We start from the raw sequence: 14,452 nt of genomic DNA, 5'->3' as shown, positions 1-14,452 counted from the left end.
AAAGGTCAGTCCCTTCCATTGATATGCAATTATCAACCAAGGCTCAAGTACAAGAGGAGGGCACACACAACCTATACAAGGGACACACCTGGAGCGTGTGGCTCAGGTGGCCAGAAAAAGTGCACCACTGATCCCGACAGCATACCTAATACATAAGGCCATTCTACTAAGACCGGGAGACAGCACATCTGCTTAATACATAGAAAAAAACCCTTTGGGAAGCAGCCAAAATGAGGAGACAAAGAAACATGTCACATATGAAAGAACAGAAAAAAGTCCAGAAAAAGAACTAAGCGAAATGGAGATAAGAAATCTATCAGACGCAGAGTTCCAAACACTGGTTATAACAATGCTCAATGATCTCATAAAAATGGAGATGGAAAACATAAAAAAGAACTGGTCAGAAATAAAGGATATGAGACGTCATCAAAATGGAGGCGTGAGGTGAGCCTCTGTAACGCTCCCCTGGAACTTACAACTAATCGAACAACAACAACTCCACAAAGGACTCCCTGCACAGCAGACAGGCAAGACGAAGAAGCCCACTACTGAATTCACCTAAAGGTGGGCGAATCACGCGAGCCGGGGGAAGAGGGAAGGAAGAAGTGCGCAGACAGAGCCGCCCGGGCTCAGTACGCAGACTTAGCTCAGTGCTCCGAGTTCGATGCATCCCGGAAATACTGCAGCTGCGGGAGAGGGAAGAACTCAGACTGCTAGTGCTCCACTTATGGCCCACAGGGCTGAGGGGGCAGCATATAACACGGCTGAACCCAACGCTCACGGCAGACACCTCAGAGCAAAGACTGAGGGAAGAAGGCTGAAAACGGTGGTTTAACCCCGCACTGCCGAGCAGAGAACGGAAGCCTTAGGCACTGAGACTAGCCGCCCCCTCCCTACCCTCCCAGAGCTTGCCTGGACCCCACCTGCCCGATGCTAGAAGCAGTACAGTAGCAGTGTCAGATCAAAAGAACAGAATATTTGCTGTTTTGAGAACTGTGGACGGCAGACACAGATTCGCAGACCAACTAGTTCGGGCAAAGGGGAGGGAGCTGTGGAAGCAGCATCTGCTGTGGTGGTGGTCGCCGCCATTGCTCTGGGCCACCTCTCACAACTCACCCGGCCCCTGGCCCCACCAATCTGGGCAGATCCCTGCAGGAGTAAACAGAACTGCTGAAACAAACGGGCTCTGAATCTGGTGCAGGAAGAGCTATGAAACTTCAAAAGCTCTCCGCATACCCACACGGACACTGCACCCTATAACCCAGGCAAACTGCTAACAGAGGAGAAGCCCGTCTCCCAGGGAATACCCTCATTGTGTGAGAAGCTGGAATAGTGCAGAGAAAACATAGCACTAAAGTGTGACAGAGAAAAAAAAGGCTGCAGTCGTAGAGAAAATAAAGCATTCTACTAACAAGTACTAGAAAACAAAAGAAAGACCTCTTCCTATAAACCTGTTGCAGAAGCCACTCCTGTAGATGTCTAGAAAGACAAATAATAAATCAGTAATTGCTATGAATAACCAAGGCAACAAGACAGCTCAGAAAGGAAGTGAAAAGTCTCCAGAAAAGGAACTTAAAGATACGGAAATAGGTGACTTAAATGACAGAGAATTCAAGATTGCAGTTCTGAAAAAACTCAACGAGATAAAAGAAAACACAGAAAGGCAGTTTAATGAACTCAGAAACACAATCAAAGAACAACATGAGCATTTTACGAAAAGAGACTGAAATTTTAAAAAAGAACCAAATAGAATTTCTGGAGATTAAGAACTCAATAGAAGAAATGAAGAATGAAATAACCAGCTTTGGTAGTAGAGTTTACCAGATAGAGGAAAGAATCAGTGACATCGAAGATAGAAACCTGGAAACTATACAGATGGCAGAAGAAAGAGACTTGAGACTTAAAAGAAATGAAAGAACTCTACAAGAACTTTCTGACTCCATCAGAAAGAGCAATATAAGAATAATGGGCATACCAGGAGGAGAAGAAAGAGAGACGGGAACAGAGAATATATTCAAACAAATTGTTGATGAGAACTTCCCAAACTTGTGGAAAGACTGGATCCTCAAATCCAAGAAGCACATAGAACACCTAATTACCTCAATCCCAACAGGCCTTCTCCAAGGCACATTTGTATTGAAGCTGTCTAAAATCACCGATAAAGAAAGAATCCTCAAGGCAGCCAGGGAAAAATAGACGATAACCTACAAAGGAAAGCCCATTAGATTATCATCAGATTTTCAGCAGAAACTCTACAAGCCAGGTGGGAGTGGAACCAAATATTCAAACTATTGAAAAAGAGAAATTATGAGCCAAGAATAATATATCCAGCAAAGATATCCTTTAGATATGAAGGAGGAATAAAGACCTTTCCAGACATACAGAAACTGAGGGAATTTTCTAATAGATGACCTGCACTACAAGAAATACTAAAGGAGGCTATTTGACCACCATCAACAGGACAATTTGTGGCAACCGAAACATAAAAAGGGGGTAAGAGTAAAGGCCTGAACTGGAATATGGGAATGGAGAAAGTAAGCGTGCTGAAGAAAATGGAATACTCTAAATATCAAACTTTCTTTTACAAAAACTTAAGGGTAACCACTCAAAAACAATCCAGAACTGAAATACATACTGTAATAAAAGAACAAACAGAGGGAAACATCATAGAATATCACCACACAGAAATAATAACAACAAACAGGGAAAGAAACAATGGAGACACAGCCTTACCAGAAAACTAAAGAAAGAATGACAGGAAATCCTCACATATCAATAAACACCCTAAATATAAATGGACTGAACTCACCAATAAAAAGGCACAGAGTAGCAGATTGGATCAGAAAACTAAACCCAATCATATGCTGTCTCCAAGAGACACATCTCAGCTATAAGGACAAGCATAGACTCAAAGTGAAAGGGTGGAAATTGACACTCCAAGCAAATGGTACCCAGAGAAAATCAGGTGTAGCCATAGTGATATCAGATGAAACAGACTTCAGGGTGAAAAAGATAACAAGAGACAAAGATGGACATTTCATAATGGTGAAGGGGACTGTAAAACAAGAAGACATAACAGTCATCAATATTTATGGCCCCAATCAGGGAGCACCGAAATATACCAAGCAACTACTAACAGAACTAAAGGGAGAAATTGACCAAAACACAATTATACTAGGGGACTTAAATACATCATTGACAGCTATGGATAGATCATCCAAACAGAAAATAAATAACGAAATAGCAGCCCTAAATGACACATTAGATGAAATGGACATAACTGACATGCATAGAGCACTTCATCCTAAAACATCAGACTATACATTCTTTTCTAGTGTACACGGAACATTCTCAACGATAGACCATATATTGGGACATAAAATCAGCCTCAGCAAATTTAAGAAGATTGAAATCATACCGAGCATATTCTCTGATCCCTAGGCTTTGACATTGGATATCAACTGCAAAAAGAAAGCAGGAAAAAACACAACTACATGGAGATTAAACAACATACGTTTAAAGAACGACTGGGTCAAAGAAGAATTTAGAGGAGTGATCAAAAGATACATAGAAACAAATGACAATGAAAATACTTCCTACCAAAATTTTTGGGATGCAGCGAAAGCAGTTTTAAGAGGGAACTTTATATCATTACAGGCCTATCTCAAGAAACAAGAAAACTCCCAAATAAATAACCTCATCTTACACCTTAAAGAACTAGAAAAAGAAGAACAAGTGAAACCCAAGGTCAGCAGAGGAAAGGAAATAACAAAAATCAGAGCAGAACTAAATGAAATAGAGAAAAAAAAGACAATAGAAAAAGTTAATGTGACAAAGAGCTGGTTCTTTGAAAAGATTAACAAAATTGACAAACCCTTGGCTAGACTCACTAAGATAAAAAGAGAGAAGATACTAATTAACAAAATCAGAAATGGAAAAGGGGAAGTTATCACAGACACCACAGAAATACAAAGGATCATCCAAGAATACTATAAAGGACTATATGCCACCAAATTCAATAACCTAGAAGAAATGGACAAGTTCTTAGAAACATATAGCCTTCCAAGGCTGAACCATGAAGAACTGGAAAATCTGAACAGACTGATCACCAGTAATGAAACTGAATCACTCATCCTAAACCTTCCCAAAAGCAAAAGTTTGGGACCAGATGGCTTCACTAGTGAATTCTACCAAACCTTCAAAGAGGATCTAATACCAATCCTGCTCAAACTCTTCCAAAAAATTGAAGAAGAGACAGTACTCTCTAACTCATTTTATGAGACCAACATTACTCTGATACCAAAACCTGGTAAGGACAACACAAAAAAAGAAAACTACAGACCAATATCTCTGATCAATACAGAGGCAAAAATCCTAAACAAAATTCTAGCAAGTCGAATACAACAATGCATTAAAAAGATTATTCATCACGACCAAGTGGGGTTCATCCCAGGGGCACAAGGATGGTTCAACATCCGCAAATCCATCAATGTGATACATCACATAAACAAAACAAAGGACAAAAATCATATGATTATATCAATTGATGCAGAAAAAGCATTTGACAAGATACAACATCCATTTATGATTAAAACACTTAATAAAACAGGTATAGAAGGAAAATACCTTAACATAATAAAGGGCATATATGAGAAACCCTCAGCTAATGTCATAATTAACGGTGAAAAACTGAAGCCCTTTGCTCCATGTTCAGGAACATGACAGGGCTGTCCCCTATCACCTCTGCTTTTCAACACCGTGTTGGAAGTCCTTGCCAGAGCAATCAGGCAAGAGAAAGAAATAAAAGGCATCCAAATTGGGAATGATGAAGCTACATTATCACTCTTTGCAGATGACATGATGCTATATATACAAAACCCTAAAGACTCCACCAAAAAGCTATTAGAAACAATCAACGAACACAGGAAAGTTGCTGGCTACAAAATCAACGTACAAAAGTCCATTGCATTCCTATATACTAACAATGAAATCTCAGAAAAAGAAATACAAAAAACAATTCCTTTTGCAATTGCAGCAAAAAGAATAAAATACCTAGGAATAAACTTAACCAAGGAAGTGAAGGACCTATATGCTGAAAACTATAAGACATTTTGGAAAGAAATTGAAAAAGACACAAAGAAATGGAAAGACACTCTGTGCTCATGGATTGGAAGAATCAACATAGTTAAAATGGCCATATTACCCAAAACAATATACAGATTTCATGCAATCCCCATCAAAATCCCAATGGCATTTTTAAAAGAAATAGAACAAAAAAATTATCAGAATTGTTTGGACCCACAAAAGACCCCGAATAGCCGAAGCATTCTTAAGAAAAAAGAACAATACTGGAGGTATCACACTTCCTGACTTTGGCTTGTACTACAGGGCTACAATAATCAAAACAGAATGGTATTGGCAGAAAAACAGACACATAGACCAATGGAATAGAATTGAGAACCCAGAAATAAAACCGCATAAATATGGACAGATAATTTTTGACAAAGAAGCTAAAAACATACAATGGAGCAAAGACAGCCTCTTCAATAAATGGTGCTGGGAGAACTGGATAGCCACGTGCAAAAGAATGAAACTGGACTGCTATCTGTCACCATGTACCAACATTAATTCAAAATGGATCAAAGACTTAAGCATAAGACCTGACACAATAAACTGCATAGAAGAAAACCTAGGTACTAAACTTATGGACCTTGGGTTCAAAGAGCATTTTATGAATTTGACTCCAAAGGCAATGGAAGTAAAAGCTAAAATAAATGAATGGGACTATATGAAACTTAAGAGCTTCTGTACAGCAAAAGAAACCATCGACAAAATAAAGAGGCAACCAACTGAATGGGAGAAGGTTTTTGCAAATAGTGCCTCCGATAAGGGGCTAATATCCAAAATATACAAGGAACTCATGCAATGCAACAAGAAAAAAACAAACAACCCAATTGAAAAATGGGCAGAGGACCTGAAGAGACATTTCTCCCAAGAGGACATACGAATGGCAAATAGACATGAAAAAATGCTCAACATCACTAATCATCAGAGAAACGCAAATAAAAACCACAATGAGTTATCACCTCACCCCAGTCAGAATGGCTATCATCAACAAGACAAAGAGTAACAAGTGTTGGAGAGGCTGTGGAGAAAAAGGAACCCTCATACACTGTTGGTGGGAATGCAGACTGGTGCAGCCATTATGGAAGGCAGTGTGGAGGTTCCTCAAAAAATTATGAATAGAATTGCCATATGACCCAGCAATCCCTCTACTGGGTATCTACCCAAAAAATCTGAAAACATTTAGAGATAAAGACACGTGTGCTCCAATGTTCATTGCAGCTTTGTTTACGGTGGCCAAGACATGAAAACAACCAAAATGTCCTTCGATAGATGAATGGATAAAGAAGTTGTGGTATACATACACAACGGAATACTATTTGGCGTTAATAAAAAATGATACAGGAACATTTGTGACAACATGGATGGATCTTGAGAGTATGATGCTAAGCGAAATAAGTCAGACAGAAAAAGCAGAGAACCATATGATTGCACTGATATGTGGTATATAAACCAAAAGCAACAAGAGAACAAGACAGAAATAAGAAACAAAAACTCATAGACACAGACAATAGTTTAGTGGTTACCAGAGGGTAAGTGGACGGGTGGTGGGAGATGAGGGTAAGGGGGATCAAATATATGGTGATGGAAGGAGAACTGACTCTGGGTGATGAACACACAATGGGATTTATAGATGATGTAATACAGAATTGTACACCTGAAAGCGATGTAATTTTACTAACAATTGTCACCCCAATAAATTTAAAAAATAAAGATAAAAAAAATAAGAGAAATAAGTTATAGTACAAAAAAGAAAGAAAGCAGAAAATGGTAGTCACAAAATAGTCACGGGGATATGAAATACAGTGTGGGGAATATAATCAACAATGTTGTATAGATTATGTAGGGTGTCAGATGGGTACTGGACTTTTCAGGAAATCACTTCATAGATTGTGTAGCTGCCTCACCACTCTGCTGTACACGTGAAGCTGATGTAGAATAATGATGAATGTCAACTATAGTTAAATATATATATATGTGGTCACAGAATGTAAAGCACAGCACAGGAAATATAGTCAATGGTATTGTAATAGCTATGTACAGTGTCAGAGGGGTAGCAGACTGGGAGGGGGTTTATCACTTTGTGAAGGTCATAAATGTCTAATCATTATATTGTTTTTTACACCTAAAACTAATTTAAAAAATGCACTCAATATCCACCTTGATTAAGGCACTGTGCAATATTTTGTAGGGTTATATAAGGATGATGATAAATTTACAGTCCTCAGCTTGCAGTATAGTGGAAAAGACATACATACATACATACAAACATACATACTTACGTACATAGAACTAACTACGCAGTACACTAAAGCTTATAATTTGTACCTAAATCTAATTTGATAAGTCCACAAACTTTTGATTATCAAAAGCAGTTATGTATACACTACAGATAAACCTGGAACTCAAGGTCACGCAGCACCTGACTCCCTCCTAAAGCAATACCAAGCTTAAAGTAGTCAGTACACTGTTGCTTAGGTTTTAAATTGAGTAAAGTAGACTGACACGTCTCTGACACTGAAGTAGCACAGTCTTCTAAGTCACCTAGGAAACAGCAGTTCCAACTTTCTATATGAATGTAAGTCACATCTGTTTTAGTATTTGTGACTTAGTGTTACATGTCTCAGTATGTGGTTGTTACTGACACCTTCTGAAAGAACCGCATTAGTCTGCTTGGGCTACCATAACAAAATATCCTAGACTGGGTGGCTTACACAACAGTAATTTATTTCTCACAGTTCTGCAACATCAAGGTGCCAGCAAAGTAGGGTTCATTCTGAAGCCTCTTTTCTTGCCTTGTAAGTGGATACCTTCTACCTCGGGGCTACCTTCTCCTAGTGGAGTGGAGGATGGGGGCGGGGGAGAGCTCTCTCTTCTTAAAAGACAAGGGTCCCAACCTCAGGACCTTATCTAATCCTAATTACTTCCCAAAGGCCCCATCTCCAAATACCATCACCCTGGGGGATGGGGGGGATGGGGCTTCAAGATTCTGGGGGGGGGGTGGATACAAACATTCGGTCCATAACAAGAACTTAACATAAAATAGCTAGAGAAGATCACAAAGAAGGTCCTAGATGGCTCTGGCGGCGGGACCAACCCTAAAATATTTGGGGAGAGAGCTCTAGAGGTGCCAGTGGTAAGAAATGAAAATATGGTTTTTCTCCAGATCCACCCTTCCCATTATGGCCATTTCTGGCTGAACTGGAAATCAAAGGATAGGTTATTAATAACTCTGAGTTACTTACGATTTACCCAGACAGTTCAGAAATCTGACTGCATCTCCTCAAAGCTTTAGAACACTGCTCTCAAATTCTAACCTATCTGTAATATACTTGTTAATGGTAAAATCCATACAGGTACCTTTACTAATATGAAAGATCATTGAAAAATATAACATTAATGTCTACCTTTTGTCTAGAATCAAAGTCAGTATTTTTTCTATCACAAATTACTGAAATAATTTTACTTTGCAGTAAAACTGGCATCACACATTCTTAACAATTATGTGTATCACATCTATGATGATTTTCATGTGAAAATGTTGGTAGTTTATACATAAAACCTCTAATTACAAAGATATATTATCTAAAACTACTGTATGTAAGGAATTTAACTCAAGCTAAGACAACACTTGCAACATAAATTCATCAGTCTGTGCCTAGGATTGCTTAAGTTTCTTTGTGGTCAAAACCTGACAATGTTCGTGGGTCAAAACAAAACAAAATGGAAGTGAGGAAGTGAGTCTTCAAATGAGTTATGTGAATTAAAAGATGTACAATAGATGAAACACATTTTATTTTATTCATAGTAACCAACAATTTCAAGCTGCAAAAATGGGCAGAAATTGTTCAGTGGCATATTTTTACCTCTTATATTCAGATACTTTAAAATTCTCAAAAAACTCCAAAGCAGATTATATGCCATCCCCTTGGGATAATCTGTGATAATTCAGTCTCATAAAACCAAAATTACGAATTACTGATAAACATTTTAAATGTGAAAATAATTTAAGCTAGTAGTATGCTCATCTTCCAATTTTATTTCAGTCTTACAAATAAATCACATATATAAATTGCTTGCCCTCCCCTCTAAGGATAAAAGAAAAGGTTTACAACAGTGTAAGAATTATAATAATTAAAATCAGCATTCTTGACTATTCAACCCAGGGGTAAGTTATTAGCTGCTCCTGGGTAAATGAGCCCATAACTACTATATGTGCAAGGACATGGACTTTTTTTTTCCATTTTTATTGGGAAATATTTGGGAACACTGTGTTTCTCCAGGGCACAAGGGACATGAATTTATCCAACACTATGATCTTTTATTAGTGTGCACAGTGGAATAGGCATGTTCATTCTGGACAAAAATATACCTGTATGTGTATATATATACACTGATCAATTATCACAAGCACAGTGTTGAAGAAAGTTCCATAGCAATTTGAAGTGTCCATTTGAATTCTTATTACTAGCAACTTATTCTCAAGGTTAGGAATTTGGTCTCCACTGGCAGGAAAATATTGATATCAACGATGGTAGTCAATACTTTCAGAGCATACAAATCTTACTGAATCCACAGAATATAAAATTACAGAAAGGAAGAAAAGTACCCTAGTTCATCTTTAGCCTCTCTTCACACAGGGGAGGAAATGACATGGCCCAGTTACTGCCTAATATACTAAAGAAAACTAAAGAAAACTCTAAGACCCCTCTTCTCTGTTGATGTGGTTGGTCCTTTTGTCTTTTTCCCACCTCCTGCCTATGGATTTTCTGTAATAGCCAGACACAAACAATGGAAAACAATTCAGATGGCTCTATATTGTGTGTCACAATACTCAATTTGCAGAATGAAACCCCCAAAGTGATTGGCTCCACTTCTTAGTGGTTACAAAGAATAATTTTAATTTTGGTCTACAATGATTAACGTCAGTCTAAAACCTGTTGATAAAAATGATAGGGTTGTGGACCAAAAAACTGCACTATTTTATCAATGTTGTGAAAATTATTGGCAGGGTAAGATTTAAGTCCAGTTAGTACAGGATTACATTTTTTAGCACTATCACTGTGAAATTTAGAAGGTATTATCCACGTAATGCATATGTGATGTTTCACATTAATTTGCAAAAATCTAGAAGCTTGTTTTTAGTTGAAGTATCCAATTTGTCCTCGTAGTTCAATGACAATCACAAGTAGCACGGGTTATATCAGGCATATCTGGGGGCCAATTTCATCTAAATGATGTTGGGCAAGTTTCTTCACCAATCTGTGCCTCTGAGGTCATACTAATGTTTCTCTACCTCATAGAGTACCTGTTATGTGATTTGGGGGCAATTGCATTCCGTGATGTCTACAAAATACTTACCTCAATGCCTAAATAATTATCCACTGCTGTCACCATGAACTTAAAAGTGGAGATGTTAAGAGAAAACTCTGGGGCCAAATAACTTAGATTCAAATCCTAACATTGCTGGATGATCTTCGGCAAGTTACTTAACCCCTCTGAGCCCCACAAATTTTTTTAATAAATATCAAACCAGTTAACATATGTAAAGGGCTTGGAACAGTAACCAGTACGTAGTACGCAACTATTTAAGTGTTTGTTATTTCTAACGTGCAGACAATTTCTGGAAAGGAAATAAAGGGACAGGAATTTGCAAACTAAAACCAAAACAAAACAAACACCAGCCAGTTCTGAAAATAATAATTCACCCTATGCTGGGGCAGGCATCATACCCCAAAGCTAAACACATCTAACTTCCTCAGCAACTGAATACAAACAACAGCCCCCACCATTCTTTGAGCACCTACTACTAGCATAACATTTAAATACATGGGTTCTTAAGAGAGACCTAAGTTTGAGTCTGAGCTCCTCTTAATTAACTGTGTGTTGTGGGTATGCTATGTTGAGGTTAAATTACTTAACCTCTTTAAGGCTTCAAAGATTCCTCCTCTGTAAAATGGTAATAACTATACTATTTTTACAGGGTTGTTTGGAGAACTAAATAGGACTACGTAGTAAACACAATGGTCGATATTATTACTATTCCTAGTCAGGGACTGCCCAAAGGTTGTTACTCACACAAACTTCTTACAATCCTTTCAAGAACGCCATGAGTAGCTAGCACTTCAGTTACCCCTAAAACAAATAAACAAAAACCGAGGGGAAGTAGTTTGTTTGCACCCCAAAATATGCCTTTTGGGATATTTTAAGCTGGTTAGTTTCAAGAAACAAGACTCAGAAAAACCTCTGACCTTCCCTCAACTGCCTAAAAGAATTTAGATAGAGGGCCTGCTCCAGAAAGGCAGCTATCATCATATAGTTTACTATGAACTAAGTGTCACAGACGGGGAGGAACTTACCAAGGCCCCTTTGACCAGTGTTCTCTGTGTCCAATTGTTAAAGACGGACCAGCAAACATTTATTTACCAAACATTTGCTTTTCCATCTCCTTGTGAATTGCCTTCCTACTCTTGGAAATCCCAAACCACAACTTCCCCCTTCTCCTTAGCTCTAGATGGCATATCAGCCTCAACTGCCTGTCCTCATATTCTTATGGAACCTCCATATGTACACAGGTAATAAATTTGGTCATTTTCTCCTGTTACTCTGTCTCATGTTAATTTGATTACTAATCCAGCCAGAAGAACTTAGAAGGGCAGAAGAAAAATTATTTATCCTCCCCCAGAAAAGTGAAGTAAGCTGCCCAAGGCCACACACCAGGATTCCGGGCCATTAAGAACATTGTTCTTTAAGTCACAATGCCTAATAAGAAATAGAATCCTTTTTTCAGGGCTCAAGTGAAATGGTTAAATTCATTTCTTCATTCAAGAAACCATTATTGAGAACTTCTTACATGCCAGCTGGGGTTACAGTGGTGATTCCTGCACTTGTAAAGTTTATGTTCTAGTAGGAGACAATCAACAGGTAACCTGGTAACTCCTAAAATAATGATAATGATGATGATGATGATGCAGGTTAAGGCATTTAGTGGTTGGGAGGGGGTTGGCTATGTCAGCAAGCATGATCAGATAGATAGGTGAGGGGGGAGGCAGAGTGCCTGGCTAGTTCCGGAAACAAGAAAAAGAACCAATGAGGTTGGAGACAGGACATGAGACGCTGGTTATGATATGAATGTCCTTGAAGGTAAGGACCAGATTCGCATTTGTTATCCTCTGCAGCATCAAACAGCATGGGATCCGGATTCAAGAATATCTGAATTCGAGGCCTGCTAGCTCTGGGCCGGCAAAATCGTATCATTTCACTATTTCCTCCTTGTGTAAAACGATAGGCGTGGTTATCGCTACCAAGGCTGCGGTGCGGAGTCAATGAGGCACAAACATTATCATATGTCGCAGAACTAGATGAAAATACCAGTCCCCACGTACCCTCCTATGTGGTCGTTTCCGTGCCCGGAGGCCCTCACCACCATCCCCAAAAGGTACAGAGAAGGGCCTCTCCCCTGCCCCGCCAGATCATTCCCGAATTAGCCCACCGCCACAGTGCTCTTGCAGGCGGCGCAAGTCGACCCACACGCCATCTCCCCCGGGCTCTTCCCACAGTTTCCCCAAGGCTGTCCAGAGAAGGCACCCACCCCCGCCTCGCCATTCCGTCTACCCCCCGCCACCCCGCTGTGACGTAAAGCCGAACCCCGGGAGCTGCGGGTGCGTCCAGCTCCCCGGCTTCCCCGAGCCACCCCCTGCAGGAGCCCGCACTGCGGGCGCCCGCGCCTCACAGGCTGGCCGCCGTCGCCCCGGGCCTGGCGGGCCAAACTGCTCACCACGACGCTGGGGCTGCAGGTCGCCATAACGGAACAGACAGGCGCGAGGGCTGAAGGCAGTCTGAAGAGGAAGAACCCGGCGTGGGGCCGAGGAGAGGGCGGAGGCACAGCAGGAGGCGGCGCTGCGCGGAGAAGCCTAAAGGTTTGCGGAGTTCTCTTTGCTGCAGCTGTCGCCACCGCTAGGAGCTGAGGGGCAGGCTCCGCCCCCCGCCCCGCCCCGCCCCGCCGCTCCGCTCGCGCGCCCGCCCCGCGTGCTCCACGCGCCCCGCGCACCTCCAACTGCCAGTTTCCACGTTCACGACGCAGTCCTGCGAATTTTCTTGCGGAAGAAGCCGAGACGACCCCCGTGCAGCCTCTATGCCTCTTTGCCTCAGTCTCCCATCCGGATGGCTCCCAGATTTCCAAACCTACCGCTGCCCGCGTTTCTTCCTAGTGTCCATAAACTGGGCGCCGGCTCTTCAGTGGCCAGTCACCACGTAGTTACACTCGCCCAGCGTCGCCTTCCCAAGACCATGGACTGCATCTCGGCTTCCATTTTCCTGACCTGTGGTCCAATTCTAACAAAAATATTTAACTGGTTGTCAGAGATGAGACCTAGAGCCCTCGAGTCAACCAGATCAGGGTACAAATCGAAGGGAAACACTTAACCGTCCTGTGACCTTGTGCAAATCAGGCTTTCTAAAGCCTCTATTTTCATCTCAGTAAAATGAAGATATTAACAGGATCCTTCTGAGGATTAAAGGATGTGATATAGGTATATGTGTGTGCATATGTATATATTTATATATATATATTTTTTTTTTCCTCAGATAATATTGATTCTTTTTTTTTTTTTAATTTATTGGGGTGACAATTGTTAGTAAAATTACATAGATTTCAGGTGTACAATTCTGTATTACATCATCTATAAATCCCATTGTGTGTTCATCACCCAGAGTCAGTTCTCCTTCCATCACCATATATTCGATCCCCCTTACCCTCATCTCCACCCCCCACCCCCCACCCCCCACCCCCCTTACCCTCTGGCAACCACTAAACTATTATCTGTGTCTATGAGTTTCTGTTTCTCATTTGTTTGTCTTGTTCTTTTGTTGTTTTTGGTTTATATACCACATATCATGGTTCTCTGCTTTTTCTGTCTGACATATTATTAAAGAACATATATATTATTAAACAACAAAATTCAACTGAGCGAATTTGAAGGTCTAATTGGCTTTATTAAGCAATCCATGAAGCCGGCCAGCAGCCTCCCACCAGCAACTAGAATGGCTCTCTAATTAGTTGTATAAAATGAAAGGTTTTTATAGGCGGAAACAGGGTGGGACTAAGAAGTTAGGAGAGGATTATTTCAGGCAAGGTCACCTTCACTTCGGAGGAGGCAGGGAGGGTCTAATCAGGCAGTTTACCTCCCTAGCGATCAGGAATTTCCAGACTGATTGGTTTAAAATTTCACTCCTGGGAGAGGCTGTAACTGCACTTAGGTTAGTTATTAAGTTTGGTTTGGTGATGTGGTTTACCAAAACTAACTCCAAACTGTGCAGCACCTTTTTA

The 14,452-nt window shown here is 40.4% G+C and overlaps 1 protein-coding gene across 1 annotated transcript in view; it reads right to left on the bottom strand.

Moving 5' to 3' along the window:
• HPRT1 (hypoxanthine phosphoribosyltransferase 1) overlaps nt 1-13,106 on the bottom strand; it is a 42,275-nt gene extending 29,169 nt beyond the window's left edge. The window contains exon 1 of the mRNA XM_074324209.2: nt 12,902-13,106. Within this exon, the coding sequence (XP_074180310.1) occupies nt 12,902-12,928 (27 nt within the window). The 5' untranslated portion in view covers nt 12,929-13,106. The remainder of the gene's footprint in view (nt 1-12,901) is intronic.
• Nucleotides 13,107-14,452: the final 1,346 nt, after the last annotated feature.

The sequence above is a fragment of the Rhinolophus sinicus genome, chromosome 18 (genome assembly GCF_057876585.1).
Source record: "Rhinolophus sinicus isolate RSI-liver-muscle chromosome 18, RSI-T2T, whole genome shotgun sequence".
In the NCBI taxonomy this organism is placed as follows: domain Eukaryota; kingdom Metazoa; phylum Chordata; class Mammalia; order Chiroptera; family Rhinolophidae; genus Rhinolophus; species Rhinolophus sinicus.
The sequence above is the reverse complement of the archived record's forward strand: the minus strand, read 5'-3'. Positions and strand labels throughout refer to the sequence as shown.